Raw genomic sequence first — 27,390 nt, 5'->3', positions numbered from 1 at the left:
CAGAACTTCAAGCTATGAGAATAGAATAAAGAACATTCCAGATTATTTTGTGCTCAAATTTAAAAGTATTGCATTAACTTATATACTGTTCACGGCCATCAAAGAGCAGATATCATTATTGAACATTTGAAATAAACACTACGGCACCACATATATATTATTGAACATTTGAATAACGAAAATGTATTGTTCATGAAGATTAATAATCTACAGGCAGAAATATAATAAATTTCCTTTTTCCCCTTTCTTGTACATTTGTTTTCTAGGGCGCCCAAAGAATGAAAGAGACAGAATTTTGTGAGAAAGAAAAAAAAAATAATATAAAGGAAGAAGAAGAAGTTAGGGTGTTCTAACCCATCGACATATGGATTCCCTAACATTCATCCTTGGCATGATGCATGGCCTAAACTTCCAATACCACACAATTTTAAGTCCTTCAAAAATGAAAAATATATATATTAAAAAGAAAAAAAAAAAAAAAAAAAAAACTAAAAAGAAATGAAATCCAAAGTGATGAGTTAGCTCCCTCATTCCACACCGGACTGCATCATCAATTGTAAAAAAAACGACCACGAATGATGACAACTAAGTCAGTCAGGCAATTCAAGTATAGCCCACATTATTAGCGGATGAGCTCCGGGGGATCCGAACACTTGTACCACCTTTCTTGTCCACACGGGCAGAGTCACCACCACAAACAATATGGCATTGACACCCACAAATATTGCTGAAGCAAGAAAACAACCCGTTGCCACCATCAGTGTGGCGTCGCGCATGGCCGCGGGGCTCGGTCGATCCCCTTATGCTCGAAAACTCGCCACGGTCATAGACGGGCGGAAGCTCCGTCCTCCAACGTTCGAGCTTTGATTGTAGGCCTTCCACGCTCTCTTCAGCCAAGCTCCACCCACCAACAATAGAGCTTCCCTCCTCTTCCACTCTCGGCGCTCTCGCCACCTCCGCCGCCACCTCCGACGCTGATGGACCCAGCTCTGACTCCGTCATTACAGCCGGGGGTATGAACTTTTTCGGAGTGCCATGCTCGGAGAACTTTCTTGGGGTTCCGTACTCAGTCAAGCCGGTGAATTTACCAAATGATTTAGAATGCATGGGTGTGGCACTAGTACGAGGATGGATGGGTGTGGGATTGGCACGTGCATGCTTGGGTGTGGAACTGGAATTGACATTGGTGGCACGTGGGTGCAACGGGGTCGTTCCCGTAGATTTTCTAGGAGGTGGGTTTTGAATCACAGGATCAATTTGGAAACTTGTGGTTTTTTCTAATTTTGTTCCCTTTGATTTTGGTGGTGGTAGACTTGGTATCCTTTCAACCTCAGATTCTGACCAATTAACGTCGGATTCTTCAATGACAGGATTCTCATTTAACACAACCTTTTTTGGTGGTGGGTCCCCAACATCTGAGCCGTTACCGTTAACCAACGAACTTGGCTTACCATTCTTTTTTCCATTAATAACCTTAATGGGTGGCTGAGCCTCCACGTCCGTACTAACCTCAGATGTGCTCAACACCGAACTTGCTCTTCCAATTTTACTCTTCCTTGGAGGATCCACGGATACTTCCGACCCGCTCACCAACGAACTTGCTTTTCCGTTTTTACCCTTCTTATTACGAGGGTCACTCTCTGCATCCGAGGCACTAACAACTGAGCGAGACTTTTTGCCCTTTTTGCTTTTCACTCTTCTTAACATGATGGAGCCACTAAGCAAAGAGCTGCCTCTGGATTGACCTCTCTTCTTGTGATCGATTTCGGAGGAAGACTCGTTCACCATGGAACTAGATTTTCCTTTACGTGTTGTTTTCCCACGGAATTGAGCAGTTCGAAGCTCTGAACCAATCATGGAACTTGTATCACTCTTCGTACGACGAAATTCAGGCCTGCTTGTAAGCGTTGTATGACTCCCTTGCAAAAATGACTCATCTTCACCCATCAAATGCCGATATCCAACGGCTCCAGAGAGATTGAGTTGTGTATACAATGGCATGCTCCTCATGGAACTGTCAAGGACCGCAACCCCAATGTTGAGGATTCCCTGTGGCCGACCTGACGGCCTACGTACCTGAAGTGCCACGAACCTCATTCCGATCTTGGGATGATGGTTGGGTTGGTGGGGCCTAGGTGGGGTTGGGATTAGATTCCCAACAAGGACACGGACCGTGCCCACGTGTACGTCTCGGAACCAATGGAGTCCATAGATCTCAATCATCACGGCTGACGTGTCTGAGTGTAGAAACTCCTCGTCCACACGGAACACAAACTTGTCATTCCATGTTGGATTGTTGTCGCCATGAGTGTCCACTCGTGTTGAAAGTTTACGATCTGGGTGAACCCATGCAACCGCATAGGTCCGCATGGAACGAGACACATTTGCGAGATCTTGTGCTGATATTATATTCAGTTCCAAGAGCTGGAACGGGGCTAAAATGTTTGACATTACACAAAAGCAAAATAATACGAATGAAGAAGAAATAGCTATTTAGATATGGTAATGATAATATGCTAAAAGAAAGAAAGAAAGAAAGAAAGAAAGAATGAAAGAATGAATGGGTTATGGGGCAGAGTTGGTCAAATGGGGTTTGTGTGCAATTTGATCCCTCTCGTCGCCGACCAAAAGAGGAGGCTGACGACAGAGGGATAGCGCCTGAATGTGAAAGAAAAAGCAGCGAAGAAAAAGGTCAGATAGAGAAAGGTTGTAATTTGCGTCTTAGGGGAAATGAGAGTGTCAAAACTCCGAAAGAGATGGAAGTTTGTTATTTACTATTTTTTAACTAGTCAAACTCCTAATTTGAGAGGCTGTAATTATTTTCAGGGTGTGATGGTTGTTTAGCCAGGTAGGTTGACCTAAGGCCAACTGTAATATGATTATTTTGAGAATTTTAAGGATTTTTTTGTTCTCTCTTTTTAATTTCATTATTAATTAACTTTAAAAAGAAGTTAGGCTTTGACATAATTAGTACGCATATTTTTACAAGTACTAGTGATGGTCTAATGTATAAGTAAAAAAATACATTGACAAATATGCAAACTGTGTCAGAATGTGTGACAAAATTCTCAAATCCACATCCATGTGAAAGGATATTCATTAGGTGCACTATATTGAGTTCCCAAATAAATTCAATGACATAACCGAATTAACTTTAATTATTTTTAGGAATACAAGCAAATTGACTTTAATTGTTGTTAGAAAATGGAAAATGTAGAAGTTTCTACAAACATTTACAAACTCACATTATCATGAATATGATTTGTGGATTTCAAAAACATATTAAATGAATTTTAGAATTTTTTTTTTTTATTGATAATATATCAATTTATAAATGTTATGCTGCAAATTCGTAATATCCTTAGTATCACTTTTAGCAAATATGACAAATTTTGTAAGTCATTAGTCAATGTATTTGTAAGGCTCTTGGGTCTAGGAGTTCATTATCTGCCTGTGGCCCAAGTTGAGGACAAGGATCTGTCCGAGGAGGAGAAGTCTTCGTCAGAAGAGACTGTGTTGATGAATAAAAAGGTTAGTTTTGGTCATAATAGCTCAAGAGAGTGGGTTGAGGATGAATGCGTCCTCGGCTAGACAAAGTCGAGATCCTAAGAGATTGTCTGTCAACAAGGGTAACGATCCCGGAAATTCTATAGATATAGATATGTATTACAGAGAGATCAGACTGGGAGAAGTTCTAAAAATATCTTAGGAGAAAGCTGTTGCCTCCGCATTAAATGCACTGCAACTAACTCTCTGACCGCATTAATGTGGAGGAGATGCTTGAAAAATGGATTTCAGCCTTACAGCTATTGCATAAGGACTTATGGGGAGTGCTGATGGGACAAGTATCCACACCGACTGCCTGGCATACACATGGAAGGTGGATATGAAAAGGAAAGATAGTATAAAAGAAGGAGGAGGGAGTGAGACACGGTGATCAAAAAAGAGAGGGAAAATTATTGTAGCATCTAGAACTGACTTTGTAATCAAACTTGAAAGAAATACATAAGAACAGATCTCCTCGGACTTTGCCGAGGACAATTTTCTTCATTATAAACCTGCTCTTTCACATCTTCTTCTCCTTTAAACCTATTTTCTAGTTAGTCTAATTCATTAGAGCCCAGTTTTCCAACCCATTTCTTTACAAATTCATTGTTTTGGGCTTTTTGGTCTTAAGTCCATTCATAGCTTGGGCTAGGATCACAAATCGGGTCTATACGATTGGTGCCGTCTATGGGAATTACTGGTGTGATAGTGAGTTTGACGTTCAACTATGGTAAGTTCAGGTTCAAACCAAGCAGAATCCATTGGGTCTCAACGTCAAGATCATTTTCGTGAACTTGAGCGAAGGAGAGACCAGGAGGGAAGTGTACACACTACCCACACCAATAAGAGTCAATCTCAGGGTAAAAGCCATGTTTCTCATAAGGAGAATGCCAGAAACATGCAGAAGGAGATTGATCATCTGAAGAGGAGCTTGTGCTATGAACGGCGAAAGCGAGCTCTATCTCATTCTGACTTCTCTTCTAATGGTGAAGAGGATTGTAGCTATAGGTGCAGATCAAGGACTCCCCCTAAAGAGTCTTACTCTTATGATGAGGACTATTATCATGAACGTAAAAACAAAAATTAGTCCTTGGTAGGTCTAGGAAATGACGCTATGAGTAAAGCACTCAACCAAATTTCCAGGTCACCTTTCACGTGTTGGATTGAGGGAGGGAGACTTCCTCGGCAGTTCACTCAACCCACATTCACTATGTACAATGGTAAAACAGACTCTGTGGAGCATGTCAGCCACTTCAATCAAAGAATGATTGTGCACTCTAAGAATGAGGCATTGATGTGCAAAGTATTCCCATCTAGTTTGGGGCCTGTGGCGATGAGGTGGTTTGATGGTCTGAGGGCAGGTTCCATTGATTCCTTCATGGAACTCACTCAGGCATTTGGATCTCGCTTTATTACGTACAGCAGGGTTTCTCGGCCCTTAGCTTCCTTGTTATCTTTGTCCATGAGAGAAGGAGAAACCCTGAAAACATATTCAGACAAATATTGGGAGATGTTCAACGAGATAGATGGTGATTTTGACGATGTAGCCATCAGCCTATTCAAGCTCAGCCTACCTGCCGAGCATGGTTTCAGGAAATCTTTGACTAAGAAACCTGTTACCAATGTATGCCAGCCCATGGATCGGATTGCCAAGTACAAGAGGGTTGAAGAGGACCAGCAGCAAGGTAAGGGAAAGGGCAAGGTTATTCCTCAGGAGGGGAGTGATTTCAGGTCAGATCGCTACCACAATAACAGAACTCGAAGGGATTTTGCTGGGTAGTCTGAGCCAGGAACTTCTCAAGTGGTGAACACTGTGTTCAGAGAACTAGTGCATTAAGTTTTGGAGAAGATCAGGAATGAGCCATACTTCAGATGGACGAACAAGATGAGTGGAGAACCTTTGAGGTGCAACCAGAGCCTTCATTGCTTGTACCACCAAGAGCAGGGACATACCACCGAGGACTATCGAACGTTGTGGGACCATTTGGAGCAATTGGTCAAAGAGGGGAGGTTGCAACAATTTCTGTATCAACCTAACGGACAAGGAGACCAGTCAAGGACAAGGGCTCAGGGGAATGCTCCTCCAACGCCCCCATTAGGTACAATCAATGTCATTTTTGCTGCACCTGGAAGAATTGGTTCTCACCCTTTTAGGGTGATGTCCATAGCTAGATCACAAGTCGAGGACTCTAACTCCGAGCCGAAGAGAGCTAGATTGGAAATCTGACCTTCGTTGAGTTTCTCGGACGAAAATAAGATCGGAACCATCCAACCACATAATGACGCTTTAGTGGTCACCCTCAGAATAGGGGGATATGATGTGAAGAGAGTAATGGTGGACCAGAGCAGTTGTGCAGAGATTATGTACCCTGACTTGTACAGATGACTAAACCTAAAACCCGAAGACTTGACAGCCTACGATTCACCTCTGGTTAGTTTTGATGGGAAACTTGTTACCCCAAAGGGCCAGATTAGGTTGCCCGTACAGGCCGGTTTAGAGGTAGTGGAAGTGGACTTTATAGTGGTGGATGCATATTTCTCCTACACGGCCATTGTGGCCAAACCCTGGCTTCATACCCTGGGTGTTGTTTCTTCGACCCTGCATCAGAAGGTGAAGTATTCGTCAGGAGACTAGATTGAGGAGCTGGTAGAGAACCAATCCATGGTTAGGCAGTGTCTCGTGTCTGCGATTTTGCATCAGCCAGCAACTAAGTCCTCGGCCTCGGTTAAGGAAGGCTTATAGCAATTAAAGTCTCCAGAATTACCTACAAAGGGGCCAACCAATGAGGCCAAATGTGAGGATTTAGAGAAATTTGTTGTAGGAGATGATCCATAAAAGTTTTTTCAAGTTGGAGCTCAGCTACCTCAGGAGAAAGAGGAGTTGGTGATACTATTCAAGAGGAACATTGATGTATTCGCTTGGAATGCTTACGAAACTCGAGGGGTGGATCTGAGCTTCATCTGCCATCATCTGAATGTCAGTCCATCTATCACCCTCAAGAAGCAACCATCTCGGCGTTTATCCAGGGAACACTCTGATGCTGTCAAGGATGAGGTGATGAAACTTAAGTAGGCTGGGGTTATTAAAGAGGTTTTTTTTACCCTGAATGACTAGCTAACACCGTAGTGGTAAAGAAGAAAACTAGGAAGTGGCGCGTATGTATAGATTTTACAGACTTGAACAAAGCCTGCCCAAATGACCCTTTCCCCATGCCTCAGATTGACCAGCTGGTGGACGCAACGATGGGTCATCCTTAGATGAATTTTTTGGATGCCTTTCAAGGGTACCATAAGATACCTTTAGCTTTGGACGACCAAGAGAGGACGACTTTTGTCACTCCTATTGGAAATTAACATTACAAAGTGATGCCCTTTGATTTGAAAAATGCAAGGGCTACCTACCAGAGGATGATGACTAGGATGTTTGAGCCACAGTTAGGAAAAAACATTGAAATTTATATCGATGATATGGTGATAAAGAGAAAGGCAGAGTTCGAGCATGTTAATGACCTCGGAAATATCTTTGCTATCTTGAGGAAACATAAGCTACGACGTAATACTTCCAAGTGTTCTTTTGGTGTCGAATTTGGGAAGTTCTTGGGCTACATGGTCACGCACCGCGGGATAGAGGTCAACCACAACTAGATTAAGGCGATCAACAATCTGCAACCATCTCGGAATCCCAAAGAGGTCCAGAAGCTTACAGGTATGATTGCTGCTCTAAACAGATTCATCTCTCGGTCAACAGACAGGTGTAGACCTTTCTTTCAATTGTTGAACAAGTGGAAGGGGTTTGAGTGGGCCGAGGAGTGTGTCCTGGCTTTCTAGCAATTGAAAGAGTATCTGTCTTGGCCACCCATCATGTCCAGACCCGAGGTGGATGAGGTTTTGTTTACCTATATCGCGATGGCCTCCCACGCGATAAGTTTGGTGCTAATACGGGTTGATAGTGGTGTACAGATGCCAGTTTATTATGTGAGCAAGTCACTACATGAAGCCGAGGTCCGATACTTACCACTTGAGAAAGCCATTCTGGTAGTGGTGCATGGTACACGTAAGCTCCCCCATTTTTCCAATCACACACGGTCGTTGTTTTGACCCAGCTTCCGCTTAGATCTTTACTTCGGAGCGCTGACTACACTGAGAGAAATGCAAAATGGGGTACGATCCTAAGGGCTTTTGATATCAAATATATGCCTCGCACCTTTGTCAATGGTCAGGTCCTCGCCGACCTGGTGGCTGAGTTTGCCAAGACCCTATAAGAAGATAGGTTAGGATAGCAAAACATGGATGGAAAATCGGTTGGTGTAATCTCCTTGCAAGAGCCCTTGTCCTGGAAGGTCTACGTTGATGGTGCGGCTAATCACAAAGGATTTGGAGTGGAGCTAGTTCTGGTATCCCCAGAGAAAAGTATAATTGAGAAATCCTTAAGATTGAGATTCTCGGCTACAAACAATGAGGCCGAGTAAGAAACTTTGTTGGTAGGGATGACCATGGTTCAAAAAATGAGTGGAAAAGCAGTGGAGATATTCTCTGACTCAAGACTGGTTATAGGCCAAGTCCAAGGTGAGCTGAAGCAAGAAATCCTAGAATGCAGGAATATTTGAGCCAGGTTAGACACTTACAATCTGAATTTGAGTCTTTTATTTTATCACAAGTTCCTAGAAGTAGAAATGCACATTTGGACTCTCTCGCCACATTGGCAACCTCCTCGGCACAGAGCTTACCTCAGGTAATCCTTGTGGAGGACTTATGTAAACCCTCTGAAGTGGGAAGGAATGTGGTTCATGTTCACCGAATAAGGGTGGGGCCTAGTTGGATGGACCCTATTGTGCTATTCCTTAAGGAAGATGTCCTGCCTGAAAGTAAGTCTGAGACCAACAAGATATGAAGAAAAGCTCCTCAGTTTTGGCTGTCTGTGGACCAAAAGTTGTATAAAAGATCATTCTCTGGCCCGTACCTGTTATGCATACATCCTGAAACAGTTGAGCTGCTCCTGGAAGAATTACATGAGGGGATTTGGGAAAGCCATACAAGGAGCAGATCTTTGTCTCACAAAACCCTCACAAAAGGTTATTGATGGCCGAATATGCAAAAAGAAGCACAGTTATATGTGAAGAAGTACAACCAATGCCAAAGATTTGTGCCAAATATCCATCAACCAAGAGGAGTCCTCAATCCTCTATCTAGCCCTTGGCCTTTTACTCAATGGGGGTTGGATATTGGAGGCCCTTTCCCAAAGGCAGTAGGAAATAAGAGGTATTTGTTGGTCGGTACAAACTACTTCACCAAGTGGGTTGAAGCTGAACCACTAGCAAATATCAGGGATATGGATGCCAAAAGGTATGTCTGAAAAAACATTGTCACGCGATTTGGAATCCCCCACACTCTCATCTCAAACAATGGACTTCAATTTGATAGTAAAGCCTTCAGAAGATACTGTTGTGATCTGGGAATAAAGAATAGGTATTCCACTCCGGCCTATCCACAAGGGAATGGATAAGCTAAGGCTATCAATAAGGTCATAGTAGGTGGACTTAAAAAGAGATTGGATGATGGAAAGGGAAAGTGGGTGGAAAAGATGCCACACGTTCTTTGGACATATCGGTTTACTCCTCGTAGGTCCACTGAGGAGACGTCTTTTTCAATGACTTATGGGACCGAGACTGTTATTCCTTTGGAAACTGGATTTCCTATGTTGAGAATAAGTTCTTTCACCCCGAGCAGCAACGATGAGCTATTGGAGAAAAGCTTGGACTTAATTGAAGAGCATAGAGAAAGTGCCATAGTCCAACTGGCTTACTACCAACACAAGCTTAAGCAGGGGTATGATGCCAACGTGAAGCTAAGGCCACTAACAATTGGAGACTTGGTTTTAAGAAAAGTTATAGGAACTACAAAGAACCCAGCATGGGGAAAATTGGGTCCCAACTGGGAAGGGCCATATCATATCACCTTGGTGGCCAAAATAGGTGTGTATTATCTTAAGGATCTAGAGGAAAAGGTTGTACCATGTCCCAGGAATGTACATAATCTTAGAATATATTATTATTAATGAAGGTTTTCTTCACCCTATTTGGGTTTATTGTGTTACATGTCATGCCTTTTTGCTATCTAAGTATCGAATAGAACCTTAGTCATGCCTAACTCCTCGGACCACATACCTTGGGTAAATTGATATCTTTTAATCACTGTTCTAACTATTAAACAGAACCTTAGTTATGCCTGGCTCTTCGGACCACATGCTTTGAGAAAATTAATACTCCTTGACATCTATTTAAGTATCAAACAGAACATTGGTCATGCCTGACTCCTCGGACCACATACCTTAGGTAAATTGATATCTTTTATTTACTATTCTAAGTATTAAATAGAACCTTAACAATGCCTAGCTCCTCGGACCACATGTTTTGGGAAAATTAATACTCACTAACATCTATCTAAGTATCAAACAGAATCTTAGCCATGCTTGGATCCTCAGACCACATTCCTTGGGTAAATTGATATCTTTTAATCACTGTTCTAAGTATTAAACAGAACATTAGCTATGCTTGGCTCCTCAGACCACATGCTTTGGGAAAATTAATACTCCTTGACATTTATCTAAGTATCAAATAGAACATTGGCCATACTTGGCTCCTCAGACCACATACCTTGGGTAAATTGATATCTTTTAATCACTGTTCTAAGTATTAAACAGAACCTTAGCTATGTCTGGCTCTTCGGACCACATGCTTTGGAAAAATTAATACTCTTTGACATCTATCTAAGTATCAAACAGAACCTTGGCCATGCCTGACTCCTCGGACCACATACCTTAGGTAAATTGATATCTTTTAATCACTATTCTAAGTATTAAACAAAACCTTAGCTATGTCTAGCTCCTTGGACCACATGCTTTGGGAAAATTAATACTCCTTGACATCTATCTAAGTATCAAATAGAACCTTGGCCATGCCTGGCTCCTCAAACCATATACCTTGGGTAAATTGATATCTTTTAATCATTGTTCTAAGTATTAAACAGAACCTTAGCTATGCCTGACTCCTCGAACCACATGCTTTAGGAAAATTAATACTCCTTGACATCTATCTAAGTATCAAACAGAACCTTGGCCATGCCTGACTCCTCGGATCACATATCTTGGGTAAATTGATATCTTTTAATCACTGTTCTAAGTATTAAACAGAACCTTAGCTATGCCTGGCTCCTTGGACTACATGCTTTGGGAAAATTAATACTCCTTGACATCTATTTAAGTATCAAACAAAACCTTAGTCATGCCTGGTTCCTCGAACCACATACCTTGAGTAAATTGATATCTTTTATTCACTGTTTTAGGTATTAAACAGAACCTCAGCTATGTCTGGCTCCTCGAACCACATACTTTGCATAAATCATTGTCTTTTAATCACCAATACTTCCGATCATTTTTGACAAATGTCCAGACAAAGTCTCAGTTCATCCCACATACTTAAGGTAAAACAAGTATCTCTTATTAATTGCCAGAATGTCAAATGTGATCAGTTTCTCTAAACAACAAGATCTTCATGGTAGTAACAAACTCAGGTGGATACTCATGTGCTTCACTTAAGCATTTACAAGCTTACTTGTACTTGTTCAAGAGCTTATTATCCCTGTGCTCCTTTAAGCTTACCAATAAGCAAGGTGCAGGGCAAATTTAAACTTGTATGCAGGTTATATTATTGTGTATGTTCTTGAGGTTGAAATTACACCCTGCCAAGATGGTGGACTTAGTAAGTTTTACCCGTTTTTGCTGCTGATTATATGGATATTAGTGAGAGAAGTTTTACCTCTTTATTACATTCATTAAGTGTTAGATAAAATAGAAATCATATCAACTTTAATATGTGAATCATAGGATGAAAGAAAATGCCCATAACTTTCATTAATAAAAGCCTTAAAATAAGGTAGGTCAACTACAAAGAGGCAAGCTGAGTACAAGTTGTAAAAAAAAAAAAAAAAAAAAAAAAAAAAAGGCAACCTATTGCTTCATTTTTATTACAAGTTTTTCTTTTGGATCCTCGGGAGTTTGTGTATTTGCTGCCCTGGTGGACACTTTGGCCTTGTTTTTAGGATCCTCTTTTGGGGGTATGGCGAGTGTGGCCAACACTAGCTCCATGCTTTGAGAAGTTTCTTTCTCCTTAGAGGGATCCTTTGGGGCAGTTGGAGGTAGGTCGGAACCTTGGAATACTTCTTTATTGACATCCCCTGTCTTTGAAGTGTCCTTGACTTGCTCTACCCCCTTTGAAGAAGTGTTGGCTTTGGATGGGCTGCCTTGGATTTCACTTGCCTTCGAGGACACTGGATCGGCCTTTGAGTCCGAAGAGTTTGAAGGGTGTATGGCTGGAGGGTAGTAGACACTTCCTGCTTTCCTAAGCACAGAAGAAACCTCAACCCTGGCTTGGTTGAGGGCTTCATCCCATACCATCACATAGTAAGTCCTACATACAGCAGGGACCTCAGCCCTAAAGGCGTCTTAGGTCTCCGCTACCCTAACATCGTATCCATGCTGCTCTACTTCATCCCTGGCCTTCTCTGCCTCCTCTTTGACATTCTCTGCTAGAACTTTGGCCTTCTCAACCTCCTCCAATTTCTTCTTTAGTGCAGTAATTTGAGTTATGAAGGCAGCCAGTTGATCCTCAGCATTGCGGAGTAGCAGCCTTTGGCTCTCAGCTTGCTTCTCAGTATTCTCAAGAACAGCTGCTGCATATTTTCTCTCCTTCTCCTCCTCCTGCAACCTCTTCTTGAGCTCTTGGATGCTCCTCTCGGCCACGTTAAAGGTCTTCAAGGCGGCATTACTCCTCCCTTCCTCCTCCTTCATCTGCCGATGACAATAGTTGGTCATCTCCTCTTCCTGGAAGGAGGCTTAAACAGCCTGCCAAGGAAAGAAAGAAAGATTAGAAAGAGAAAATGAGGGAAGTGATTAGAGAAAGAATAAAAGAGAGAAGAAAAAAGGGCAAAGTCATACCATGGCTAGATATCTCTTAAGCCTAAGGAAAATCTCATGCCTCCTCATGGATCGCAGCTCGACCATGTCCCCGGGGAACAGTAGAGCCTGCTCCACCGCATCGGCCACATAGCTGGCTTTTCCTCCTTGAAAGTCCCTAATGGAGGCATCGGCTAGCAAAAGGGCCCCATCCAGCATCGACGCAAGAAGCCAGGCTGAAGGCTCGGCCTGAATGTCGCCTTTCCTCTCAGCACCCCTCTGCCCCACCTTGGCCTGCTTAGCCGCCCTCTGAGCCTCATCCTCTTGAGGGGGGGTGGGATTTACTAGTGTCCATCACCTCTTTGTCTTTGCTCTCCCTTTTCCTCTTCAGGTCGGCAGGTCCAAGCTAGAGGGATAAAGCAGGAGAAGGAGTGGGAGACTTAGTCTGGGCTGCCTTCCCAGGTGCTTTCCTTCCCAGTTAGGACTCAATCAAGTCCAACAAACTAGAATTTGGTTTGCGTTGAATCCCCATCTCGTCAAGTGCTGATGAGGATGGTGGGCCAAGATCAGGAATTGAAGTTTCCAGGGACAAAGCTTGGTTGAAAACTTCAAACTTGTCCTTGAAATTAGGTACTTCAACCACTTCTTCTTCTTCTGTGTTAGTGGGGCGAGAAGAGGTGCCTACTCCGGTTGGTTGTTGTGGTGGCAAGGATACCTTTGGTATACCCTAAAAAATGGTCTTTGTAGCAAGCGTGTCTGCACATATGGGCTCTGTGATGAGCGTGCCTCCTAAAGCAGGAACACCTTTGGGGAGGAGAAAGCCGGGGATGGCTACACTTATTTGATGGAGGTGGGGTCGTTGGACTTTATGACGCACTTAGGTGTCTGAAAGCTGGAAGAGATTGGCTTGTATCCTAGGATCAGATGAGCCACTTGATAAGAATGCAAAATGTCATATTTTTCTCCCTTAATATTTAGTCTTTTATATTTATTTGGTGCCTAAATGTACTCATTCTTCTTATATTTTGATTTAGGATGCAAATGGAGGCATTAAGTGCAAAACGTAGCTCATTGGGTGATTCTGGACAGCTTTGATATTGCTTTGCAATCTGGGCATAACTCTCTCATCCAAGCTCCGATTGAGATGATTCAATATGCTATGGAACACCAAGACAAAGCTCTACAACTTTCATGTTTTGAGTTTTGAGAGATACGGACTGCATCAAGGTCTAAATCGGGCTTGAAGTTGCTGCACCTGCACTGCTGACGTTCTGGAATATTCCTTTGCCTGAAATTCTAATACGCGTATCTAATGTGGTTTATTTTTGGAAGCCTTCAGATCTGATGCACGAAATTTCCAGCTGAAAAACACCACTTTCCTAGTTGTATTAGGACTTTTTTTTATTTTTAATATTTTTCCTTAATTAGTTAGATTTGGATATTATTATTGAGAATATTTTTAGGAGATTTTGTAGGCTTGGGAAAGGGGGAATTAATGTGTAAAAGGGGGAGGAGAAATCAGAATTAGACACACACACACACACGCCTCTCGCGCCCCTCTTCTCTGATTTTTTTTCCTTTGAGTTTTCATCATGGCCCTACTTGGCTAAACTTTTATACTTGGTCGAAGGAAATTGAAGCCTCGGAATCAATAAAACTGTGAGATCTAATTTATTTTTATTGTTCGATTTATGCTTTGAATATCGGATGTTCTTCTGTGCTTATTTTCATGATTGTCTCGTTTAATTACTAGGAGGCCTACTAGTTTATTATTCGCTGCAATCTACTGCTAGGTTAGATATCAACTCCATAATTGTTTGCTCTCTCTAACTTGTGAAGCAACCAAGATTTAATGATTTGCTGCGTTAGAAATTATTAGATCTTAGGAAGAATGCTCGACTAAATTAAATGCAACCGCTTGTGTTTGTGTCGTTTAGTTTCATCGATCTCTCAAATTCTTAAGGCTACTACTAGATTAAACCTTTAGCACTTGTCTTGGGTTGTTTAGTAGTTAGGGTTTATTAGATCGCTTGTTTTCTAATTAACTACGACTAAGGAGAGATAGGAAAATAGTTCCAACGGTGAATATTCAAAGTGTGAATTGATATATACTTGCATCGATGATCAGTTGTAAAATTCCGATGGTGGATGCTGACTTGGACCAAGGTTTGTTCTCTTGATTGATTTCGATATTTTAATTTGAATTGTTCCTTAATTGTTTTTCTTAAAATTGTTTACATTATACTCAAACCCCCCCCCTCCTTGTTCACGTAGCATAAAACTAGGCTAGATACTCTCTGTGGGAACGATCCTTACTTGCACTACTACATATATTTTTAGGAGTATAGGTTTTATTTTTGGTTGCCTGCGACAGCACACCACCGCTCATAATTGACCGTCTGTGTTCACAACCACCTCAGCCCTAAGGATTTTGTATAGGCTATCCTTGTTGACCAGATTTAAGTTCAGCTCGACATCATGTCTATTTGCAAAACCATCAAAGAAACAAAGAACTGTTAGAATTAGGAACCGAACGGGTAAAAGAGAACGAGTTAATTAAAATAATCTTCCTAAGCCTAAGACCCCACCTAGTTGTCCTGCTCTCGTCGGGCAGAGGAGGCCATCATGCCACTCCCCTAACACGATCAAAAAATCTTTGTTCAGCCCCTTGTTGGATTCAGGGAGGTATTGGATGAGCCTAACCTCAGGATACCTTGATTTCGGGTAGTACCCCTGCCCCTTTAAATGGTGAAGGTTATAGACCCAGTTGACATCGTGGTGGGTCAAACCTAAACCCATCTTTTCGTTAAAGGCATCTACGGAGCCTAGGATCCTAAACATATTAGGGGCACACTGAGTAGGAGCCAACCTATGAGCTCTAAGGTAGTCTCTAGTAACTCCACCCATAGGGATTTTCATCCCTCCCTCTATGAAGGCAATCATCGAGATCACTACCTCTCCATCTTGCCTATCTTCATGCCACTGTCCCTCCTTACAATATCTAATACCTGCCCCTGGAGAGATCCTATACAAAGCTCTAAAGTTCTCTATCCCCTTCTTAGAGTCTACCAGGCTTTTGAATCTACCCATTTCTAAAGAGATTCAGGAGAAAAAAAAAAATTGAGAAAAGAGAGTGGAGCCAAGGATAAGGAAATTATAGAGAAAAGAAAAATATATGGAAAAATGAAAGGTAAAAGTTTGTGGAGACTTATAGAAAGAGGAAGGATATCCTCGGACTGGCCTTTTGTATTTGTGAAGGCATGAGAGAGTTAAGAGAGTTGACAGGTTCAGTGTATGTGTGCGAGAACGAAATGGAAGCTAAGATGGGGTGAATGATTGATTTGAGAGGTATTTATACCAAGGAGAGAGCACAAAGCAGGAAAATTTCAGCTCGATTCCTAGCAAAACCCTCAACAGTTGGATTCGCATCACGTCATAGAACATGGGGGACAGAAAGCCGTAAGAATTTAATGAGGGTGCGTCTCGAATGCCGCAACACCAGGAGCATGTCTTGGGTAGTTAAAAATGCATCTTCATAAGCAGAGGAAGGACGAAATGAGCACGGAGGTAATATAGAGACATCGAAATCCTCCTTTCTTCCTAAGGAGCCAGAAAGAAGAATCTCAAGGGGCTATTGTAGGGCTTTTGGGCCCAGGAGTTCATTATCTACCTATATGTTGGGCTTATGGTCCAAGCTAAGGACAAGGATCTGTCTGATGAGGAGAAGTCTTCGTCAGAAGAGACTGTGTTGATAAATAAAAATGTTAGTTTTGGTCATAATAGCTCAAGAGAGTGGGCCGAGAATGAATGCGTCATCGGCTAGACAAAGCTAAGGTCCTAAGAGACAGTCTGTCAACAAGGGTAACGATCTTGGAAATTCTGTAGGTACAGATATGTATTACAGAGAGATCAGATCAAGAGAAGTCCTAAAAATATCTTAGGAGAAAGTTGCTGCCTCCACATTAAATGCATTGCAGCTAACTCTTTGACCGCATTAATGTGGAGACGATGCTTGAACATTGGATTTCAGCCTTACAGCTACTACATAAGGACTTATGGGGAGTGCTGACGGGACAAGTATCCACATCAACCGTTTGGCATGCACGTGGAAGGTGGATATGAAAAGGAAAGACAGTATAGAAGAAGGAGGAGGGAGTGAGACAGGGTGATCGAAAAAGAGAGGGAAAATTACTGTAGCATCTAGGACTGACTTTGTAATCAAACTTGAAAGAAATACACAAGAACAAATCTCCTCAGACTTTGCCGAGAACGATTTTCTTCATTATAAACCTGCTCATTCACAACTTCTTCTCCTTTAAACCTATTTTCTAGTTAGTCTAATTCATTAGAGCCCAGTTTTCCAATCCACTTCTCTACAAATTTATTATTTTAGACTTTTTGGGCCTAAGTTCATTCATAGCTTGGGCTAGGATCACAAATCAGGTCCATATAGTAATTGTATTTGAATTTAATTGTAAAATATAACATACAAGTGTACACACAATTTTCGTAAAAGATAAATCACACGATCACGAAATAGTGTAACAAATTATCAATTTGTATTGATTTTTATATATGTGAGTACAATCCTCTATATGACTCTTTACAATGAAAGAATACAATAAAACTCCTCTGATTCGATCTCCAAGTAACTTTACGATCCGAAGGGCTATGAAGCTTGATCTTGAATCGTACTTTGATGTCTCCAAGTTGGATGTGTGATTGGATGTACTTGAGTTTTGATTTGAAGTTGAGGGCCGTTGGCTTGATCTCGAACTTAATTGAAGGAAAATCTCTACTTTGATTTGAAGAAGTAGAAATGAGCCTTGATTTTGAGGGAGCAATGGTGCTCTTTTGGACTTAGAGATAACTCTCTATTTTGGCAGTGTCAGTAGAGTTTTTCTCTCTAAGTTTCTTCCCTTTTCCTCATATGTGAAGCCTCTATTTATATGCAACTCGATAGTATTTAATTTGGAATTTCTCTTAGCATTTATTGAGAGTTAAATTATGAATTTAATTTGGTATTTCATTTAATAAGAACTTTCCATCTAGGTCTTTTCTTCTGACGCTGCCATATGGCTTTCTTCATTTGATGTTGCCACGTGGCTTGATTTCATTCGCTGATCGTCCACGACATCCATTGCAGATTAATTTGATCACAAACATTTTATCATGAATAATCGGACGGTTGTGAATACATCATAAAATTTTGATGTCTACAACAAGAATTAAGGAATTGTAGAACTAAGTAAATTCTCTCTCTCTCTCTCTCTCACACGCGCACACACACAGTGTCGTAAAATTACAATTTTGTTTTCATACTAAGGTTTTAAACTTACAATTTGGTAACAAAAATGTATTGATATCAAGTTTTAATCTTGCCTAAGTTTTTAACATCAACACATTTTAGTGGAATAAAAATCCTTTGTCCCCCTATTTAAAAAAAAAAAATCCTTTTTCCCACCTTGAATGTTTCATGTTATATTCCACTAATTACAACTAGTCACATATCTCTTTTTTTATTTCTAAGAAATTAAAGTTTAAAATATGAAAAAGAATATGTCATATAAATACATGATACTATAGTTGGTGGAGTATAAAGTAAGACAAATTATTTTTATTCCTTTTACTTTATGTGAGATGCTTATGGGTAATAAAAGGGTGAGGGCTTTTTTTTTTTTTCCTTTAAAAAATATACTTTTTGAGTTTATTGGCCAAGTTTGGTAGGATTTCATCAAGGATTAATCAACCCCAATTAAACATAAAATTGATTAATTTTATAGGTTCATTGATAAAAAATTTACTTTAATATTTTGACTAACCTTGATCAGTATTGACTAACTTTTACCAACATTAAAACTTAATTATCAAATATTTCAAATATTTAATCTATTATAATTAGATTTGATAAAAACCTAGTTTTACACAATATGCTTTCACCACATAATTTAAAGTAGTTTTTATTCTCTTTTTTTTTTTACAATTTTTCTTTATTGTTTAACTTCAATTTTTATTATTAAAATTATTTCTTTTATTTACATATGATTTTTTGCTAACTAGTGCATCAAGGCATTCGTATTGCTAGTAATAGGGAAAATTTCGACATTCATGATTAATGTAAAATAAGATTCAAAATCAAATTAATAAATGAACATTAAAGCTAACATTGTTTTAGTATTAAAAAATATAAAATAATAAAAAGACACAAAATAATTTATATATATATATATATATATATTTATGGGGCCAGAGAATTTGTGACCCTGGCCTACTTTACATTAGGGCCCAAGGCCCGAACCGAGGAGGGATACAGCCGAGGACATACAATGAAAGTCCAAATAGCCTTGAGACATAGCTGGGGATGATTCTGTCCTCGGCATCCCCAAGGCACTCCTAAAAGAAAGGGCAAGAACGGTATAGGAACAGTTTTGGGAAAAACCGAACACATCCACGTTGATGGAGAAAGGACCCCTGGACAATATGGCGACAAAGGACAAAGGAAAGGCTGTCATTACTGCAATTAAATACTCTACGCCAGACAGAGCAATGCTTTTCAGCTTTTACAACCACCCCCAACCACTTTGGGTATGGGCTGATGAGACAAGTATCAACCCTAGAAAGCTGAACCTACACGTGGACGTTGGAGGAAGAGTAAAGTCTAATATAAAAAGAGAAGTAAGCAATCCAGAAAGAGTGGGCTGGGAAAAAAGGCCAAGAACTAGAGCCTCCCAGGCCATGCTGAGGAGAAAAACTTCTCGAGCGAACATGGTTTATTTCTGTATGAGTACCATGACCAACCACCGTTTGGTGACCAAGGCCTAGCCTTCCAAGCCCACGCTCTACAAATTATATTGTTTGGGCCCTTAACGTGCGAACCCAATATCATTTTGGGGTCGTTACAAATTGAGTCCTTACAATTGGCGCCGTCTGTGGGAAGGGCTTGTGCGTTGGCACAGGCGGTGGATCGAGAAAGTCCCTCCATCACTTCCAGCAGCCCGTTGTAGTGCTCTAACATAAAGTTCCACTAGGAGTTACGCTTCAAAGCGTCAGTAGCGCGGATGGTTCTAGGGACTTCCAATGTCAAATCGACGTCCCACACCTTGGCCGAGGGGCTAATCCCCCCAAACTTAAAGAAAATTCTAGGTTTTGGACAGAACCAAGGTATTGCATGGTCCTCGGACTCAAACCTATGGGGAAACCAACTACTTAAAGAAAATTATAAGTTTTGGACAGAACCAAGGTATTGCATGGTCCTCGGACTCAAACCTATGGGGAAACCAACTACTTAAAGAAAATTATAAGTTTTGGACAGAACCAAGGTATTGCATGGTCCTCAGACTCAAACCTATGGGGAAACCAACTACTTAAAGAAAATTATAAGTTTTGGATAGAACCAAGGTATTGCATGGTCCTCGGACTCAAACCTATGGGGAAACCAACTACTTAAAGAAAATTCTAGGTTTTGGACAGAACCAAGGTATTGCATGGTCCTCGGACTCAAACCTATGGGGAAACCAACTACTTAAAGAAAATTATAAGTTTTGGACAGAACCAAGGTATTGCATGGTTCTCAGACTCAAACCTATGGGGAAACCAATTACTTAAAGAAAATTCTAAGTTTTGGACAGAACCAAGGTATTGCATGGTCCTCGGACTCAAACCTATAGGAAAACCAACTACTTAAAGAAAATTATAAGTTTTGGACAGAACCAAGGTATTGCATGGTCCTCGGACTCAAACCTATGGGGAAACCAACTACTTAAAGAAAATTCTAGGTTTTGGACAGAACCAAGTTATTGCATGGTCCTCGGACTCAAACCTATGGGGAAACCAACTCCTTAAAGAAAATTATAAGTTTTGGACAGAACTAAGGTATTGCATGGTCCTCGGACTCAAACCTATGGGGAAACCAACTACTTAAAGAAAATTATAGGTTTTGGACAGAATCAAGGTATTGCATGGTCCTCAGACTCAAACTTATGGGGAAACCAACTACTTAAAGAAAATTATAAGTTTTGGACAGAACTAAGGTATTGCATGGTCCTCGGACTCAAACCTATGGGGAAACCAACTAATTAAAGAAAATTCTAGGTTTTGGACAGAATCAAGGTATTGCATGGTTCTCGGACTCAAACCTATGGGAATATTAGTCATTAGAAAATGGATTAAGTCCTAGACAGAATGGAAGTCCCGTCCTGTCCTCGAATCCCCAGCTCTAAGGAAACTAATGTAAACGAGTATTTAGGCCCAGTACAGTCATACCTCGGTCCTCGGACCGGATGCCAAAAATGGTTAAGGCCACGAATGTTGTCAGGAACGTGGTAAAGCATCCTAGTACACAGCGACCATCTCGGATAGTTCATTTTGGGTTACCCATCCTCGGATGATCGCCTCATACGCAATACAGAACGTTTAGCTGTTATCTCGGTTAGTCTTATATGTATAACCTTTTTCAGGTCGGCATTATTGTGCCTGTTAGTCTCAGTAAGTTCAAAAATAATAGCTTTTTGTTAAAAGGAGGTTCGGCCCTAAGTATCGTTCAAAAAGAAAATAATATATAGCACATCCATTCACTGTATAACTATTGCAGAAAAGAAAGAATACTTAGAATAAGATAAAGTCATCTTTTATTAATACCAAGAAATAGTACAGCGTACAATGAGGGGCTTAAGCAAGCCTATACCAGAAGCTAACTACAAAGGCAAAAAGAAAAAGCAAAAAAGGAAAAAGATACAAGGAAATGATAAATCCTTCAAAATTCTGCTCTTGTGGCAACTAGGCATGTCAGGATGGCCCTTTTGACGGAAGGGGAGAAGAGGCAGAAGAAGAAGCGGAAACACCAGGATGTCCCTAGTGATGGAAGAGAAGAAGAAGCGGAGGCAAAAGGAGGCACCAGAGAAGGAGGAGAGGAGGAAGCGAGGATGCCCAATCCCCACATCAGCTCTGACTCCTAACACGCAGATGTCATATTAGCAGCGCTCGAGAGAGAGCGGATGGTACCGACAATGAGAAACCCCATTGCTGTCTCACCAAAAATCTGAAGCGACCAGCACCTGCTTCGGATTTTGGCTGAAGGAGGAGGAGGCTTCTCCCCCGCCTTGTGAAAGGGGAGAGCTGTCTTGAGTCTCCATCTCCCTTGCCCTAACCGCGCCATCTTGAGTCTCGGAGAGAACCAATGCTTCTGGAGAGGGTGTGGTCCCTTTACCCCCACTTTTGCCTCAAACATATCACTCTCTAAGGCTTAAATTGCACTGATAATAAAAACTTTGAGCGCAGCTGGGGGTTTAGGAATTTGAAAAGACTGAAGGGTCTGTACATAAAGGAAGTGACCTCCTACCTTGCTTCTTATACGGAAGGCGAGTCTGGTGGCATTTAATCTATACTGATTTTCAGGAAAAGCTACAAACAAGATAATTCCCACTCAACTCCCAACGCCATCTACAACCATTGGATAGGCATTGCCTCGTAAAAGGAACTTATTAAAAACGCGCCTCGTACACTGAAACGGCAGAGACGTGACGTGAGTAAAACTAAGGGAATGTCTCATGACCGGGAGCGTTTCCCAGGCAAACGAAAAGACACTGATATTAATGAAGGACAAAGCTGGGCAAGCCATGATATAGGCCCGACATCACCAAAACCCTCCTCCCCGACCAAGAGGTCAGGCAGCAGGATTTTGAGGGGCTATTGCGGGGCCAGAGAATTTGTGACCCTATCCCACTTTACATTAGGGCCCAAGGCCCGAGCCGAGGAGGGATATAGCCGAGGACATACAAATGAAAGTCCAAATAGCCTTGAGACATAGCCAAGGATGATTCTGTCCTCGGCATCCCCAAGACACTCCTAAAAGAAAGGGCAAGAATGGTATAGGAACAGTTTTGGGAAAAACCGAACACATCCACGTTGATGGAGAAAGGACCCCTGGACAATATGGCGACAAAGGACAAAGGAAAGGCTGCCATTACTGCAATTAAATACTCTGCACCAGACAGAGCAATGCTTTTCAGTTTTTACAACCATTCCCAACCACTTTGGGTATGGGCTGATGGGACAAGTATCAGCCTTGGAAAGCTGAACCTACACGTGGACGTTGGAGGAAGAGTAAAGGCTAATATAAAAAGAGAAGTAAGCAATCCAGAAAGAGGGGGTTGGGAAAAAAGGCCAAGAACTAGAGCCTCCCAGGCCATGCCGAGGAGAAAGACTTCTCGAGCGAACATGGTTTATTTCTGTATGAGTACCATGACCAACCACCGTTCGGTGATCAAGGCCTAGCCTTCCAAGCTCACGCTCTACAAATTATATTGTTTGGGCCCTTAACATGCGAATCTAATATCATTTTGGGGTCGTTACAAATTGAGTCCTTACAATATTTTATCATGTTGATTAACATTAGGAAGGGCAATGGGCCGGGTTCAGGTTGGGTTTTTTCATACCCGGACCTGTTTTAGGTTTTTTTTTTTTTTTTTAAACCCAAATCCGACCCTATTTTTTATCTGGCCGGGTACCCGCGAGTCAGGCAGAAATTGTCATCCCTAATTAACATGATAATCTCATATTTTCTTATTTACTCTAGGATCACACTCTAACAAATTAATGCCAATTTCATTTATTTCAATTTTTTCAATCTTTTGTATAAGGATTTTCAAAAATTGGGATATCAATATTAAACAATATTGCATCACCAATATTGGCTTTTGAATAATTTTTATTTGGTTAAAATATTTTTTTGTCCTTATATTTTGGGCTCGTTTCCATTTTGCTCCCATATATATTTTTTTTTCATTTCTATTTTAGTACCTAAATTTCTGAAATTTTTTTCAATGTCGTACTTATCATCATCTTAGGAGTGGAAATAGCCTACATGACTACTAAAAAAAAAAAAAAAAATCAGATTAACATTCACATCAGCGTTTGATTTTTTTTTTTTTTTTAAATTATCAATTTTACAAAAATTAAAAAAAATAAAGAATTAAAAACCAAAAACACATGAATTCATATTTGGGTTCATCTTGAACAAGAACTCATAAGAATACAAATCTAGAAAATTCAAACACAAGAACACAAACCCAGAAAATCAAACCCAAGAACACAAATTCAAAATTAAACCCATTGAATCAACTTCCTTTCCCACTTAAAATCAAATCAATAATGCAATAAAATTTGAGAAGAGAACAACGACCAAATCAAAATTCATTCAAACTAAATTAATCAAACCTGTTACCAATAAAAGAAAAAAAAATCCAAAACACAAAAAAATCACAATCCAAAATGGGAAAAAAAATCAACATATACCCATTGAATCAACTAAAGGACTTGAAACTTTAGATTTACACTCAAATCAACTTCCTTCAAACCCATTGAAATTGAAACCAGCTGAGATTTTATTAAAAAAAAAAACCTATTGAAACTCAAACCAGCTTCAGAAGCTTTAAGAGATTACTCATTGAAATTTGAAGAAAATTAGAGAGAATCATAGTGGAAATGATTGGATGGAATGATCGAACGGTGATCAGATGAATGTTGGAACAAAGACCCATGCTAAAAACCCATCAGTTTTTCTCTTTCTTCCCCAAAGATTCATAGCCAAAATCATAAAATCAAAGAAAACCCAGAAATCTCAAACACTCAAAAACCCAAAAACTCAAACAAAACCCAGTTTATTTCAAACAATCAACAACAAATTCAACCAACATGGCCAACTCAGCTCATTGAATCAAACAAACACATAAACCCAGAAAAACCCTTCCAGTTCGGCTCACAACAACAGCAAGCCCAACCAATCCATAATAGATCTAAACTCAAATAAGCTATCATAGATCCCACAACTCCAACAGATTCAACATTGTGAGACAAAGAGAGAGAGGTGGTGTTATCTTTAATGCTTGGCTTGTCTGATCACGGTTGATGAGAGAGAGAGAGAGAGAGAGAGTTTGAGATGAGAGACAAAGAGGGAGTGTTGTTTTGGTGTTGTGTGGGTTTGATTTTCTAGGTTTGTGTGTGTTTATTTTCTAAGAGAAAAAAAAATGGAAATGCCAAATAAAGGAAAATACCATTTTTTTTTAATAAAAAATTTCTGGGTTTGTTTTCTTGTTTTTGATTTTTTGGGTTTTTATTTTGTGTTTGAATTTTCTGGGTTTGTGTTCTTGTTCAAGATGAACCCATATTTGAATTTATGTATTTTTTATTTTGTTAAAATCCATAAATTAAATTTTAAAAGTCACATGATGTGAATGTTGACATGGCATTTATTATTAAATTTAGTATTATTTTAATTACCATGCAGGCATTCAGTCTCCCAATTGTGCACTCTGTGTATTATGTAAACTATTTCTATTAGTGAGATGACGGTAAGTTCGATATTGAAAACAATTTCAAAATTTTAAGGACTGAAATAGGAACTAAAAAAAAAAAAATGTGAGGACCAAAATGGAAACTAGCCCAAAATATAGGAACTAAAAATATGTTTTTGCCTATTATTTTTTGTTTAAAAAATTCAAATATTGTAGTTGGTTTTCCACCATCTATAAATCAAATAAAATTCATATTCATTGACTAATTATATGTCCGTGTATTTTTTTTAAATAAAAATAAATAAATTTCGTCAAAATAAAGAACATCCAAAAACATGGTAGTCCTTCTTGTAGCACCACTTGATGGAAAAAGTATCCTTTGCGACAATCATATTTTAGTAAATATATTATTTTATTGTAGTAGATATATTATTTTATTGTGATTATATTATTTTATTGTATTGAAAGCTAAAATAGATCGATGTTTTGTAAAGTGAGTAGGTAAAATAGATAATAAAATCATTTTTTGTAATACCAAATAGCTAAATTTTTAGTTCCATTACTGTGGATGCTCTTACTAAACTAATCCAAACAACTGCACTTTTGCTATTGTAATAAACGCATACATACGTGAATCTCAAAATTTATTTCTCTACTTTATTTAAATATTTTTTTCCTCTCTCCCAAAATAAATAAATAATTTTTTATTAATCCTTTTCCCCAAAAAGTGCCACCTTCTTGGTCCAATTAAGGGATAGGATTCGCTTGAAATAAATCGAAGGCCTAAACTATGCCACATCAATTAAAATTCAAATCACTTAACTCTTCAAGTTCAACCGGGGTTAACAAACTTAACTCTTCAAGTTCAACAGGGGTTAACAAACTTAACTCTTCAAGTTCAACTGGGGTTAAACTCTTCACTTATTGTTTTACTTTGTGTAAACTCTATTGAAAAAGAAAAATGCAAAACAGAGATGGATGCTAAGAACACAAACTAGATTTAATGGGGTTGCAAGGTAGACATGGGAGAAAGATGGCTCACTCCAAGTCGATAAGGTCAGGTCTAGTAGTGCTGTGCTCGTTGGGGCTAGTGGTGTTAGCAATGGTCATTGGCGGTGACTTGATGGGATCTGGTTTGGAAGATGAACTTGTGAATCTTTCCCCAGATTTGCTTTGATTTTTTATTAGGTAGGTGATATTATAGTTGAGTTTGTTTGATTTTCGTCCCAGATATGGAATGATTTTGGATTTAGGCATGGTTTGATTATTTGGATATGAATTTGGATTATAAATGTTGAATTACTTATTTTGCACATAGGTTTCTTAGATTCATTGGGCGCTTCTTTTTTGGTGGATCAAAATGTCAAGGCTGATGGAAAAAAAGAGGGAAATTTAATGACTTTTTGTATTTCTTACTTTGTATTTTTCTAATGACTTTTATTACACACTACAAGAAAATGTATTTTTAGTGACGAAAAAATTTGTCACTAAAAATCCTGATTTTCGTCACTAAGAACCTTTAGTGACGAAATTGGACTTTTAGTGACGAAATTCGTTTCGTCGCTGTAGCCCTGTCGCTAAAAGTCCTGGCGACAAAAAATTTCGTCACTAAAAGTCCCGATTTGTTTTTTTTTTTTTTAAACTTTTAGTGACGAAAATGTTTCATCGCTAAATGTTTTCCTTGCTAAAAACAGTATTTAGGGACGAAAATATTTCGTCACTAAAACCCTCAGTTTATTAAATCATATTTAGTGACGAAATATTTTGTCACTAAAACTATTTTTGGGTACATTTAGTGACGAAAAAATTCGTCACTAAAACTATTTTTAAGAAAATTCAAACACATATAGTGACGAAAATTTTCGTCACTAAAACCATTTCTTACAAAATTCCACTGCATTTAGTGACGAAATATTTCGTTACTAAAACAATTTTTTGTTGCCATATTTGTGACGAAAAAATTCGTCACTAAAACTTATTTTCTGTTTTTAATATTTTCGTAGCATTGATATTAACCTGTAACCTGTCATTATATTATTAAAACCTCACATTTGATTAACACATTTATAAAAAGTCAATCCATACATTCTACAAGTTAAAATTAAAATAAGTATCCAATTCAAACTCCTTCCATACAATAATTGTTTGCAACACATACAATAATTATTTGCAACACATAAAATAACTTAAGATGTTTTATAACAATACAAAAAATGTGGCATAATATAATTAGAACCAACGGAAGATGTCCTCATATGTCTTCAAATAATGCTTAAAGGAAATCCCCTAAAGCCACCAATAAGAAATCTGCACAAATATAAATCTTTAGTTAAATATAAATCTTTAGTCATATAATTCTACACAGTGCCAACAGAAATTTCACTTTTATATCTTTAGTATCATAAACTAAAGATTGAATAACCTATTATGTGACAAATATTAGTTTCAAATGATACATAAAAAATGAAGTGCTTTAACTTAAAGATAAAGTAGTAACCAATAAGTGATTTAGCTTGAAGATGAATGCTTACGAGTATTGAAGTAAGTATAGAATGCTTACGAGTATTGAAATAATCGAATAAAGTAATATTCATCATATCTAAT

The 27,390-nt window shown here is 39.4% G+C and overlaps 1 protein-coding gene across 1 annotated transcript; it reads right to left on the bottom strand.

The window, feature by feature from the left end:
* Positions 1–220: 220 nt before the first annotated feature.
* On the bottom strand, positions 221–2,683 carry LOC115950654. Its single transcript, XM_031067877.1, has one exon. The coding sequence runs from the start codon at positions 2,449–2,451 to the stop codon at positions 604–606; it is 1,848 nt and encodes a 615-aa protein (XP_030923737.1). The 5' UTR covers positions 2,452–2,683; the 3' UTR covers positions 221–603.
* Between the last annotated feature and the right edge of the window lie 24,707 nt (positions 2,684–27,390).

This window comes from Quercus lobata, chromosome 6, assembly GCF_001633185.2.
Source record: "Quercus lobata isolate SW786 chromosome 6, ValleyOak3.0 Primary Assembly, whole genome shotgun sequence".
Taxonomy (NCBI): domain Eukaryota; kingdom Viridiplantae; phylum Streptophyta; class Magnoliopsida; order Fagales; family Fagaceae; genus Quercus; species Quercus lobata.
This window is presented reverse-complemented; position numbering and strand designations above follow the sequence as displayed.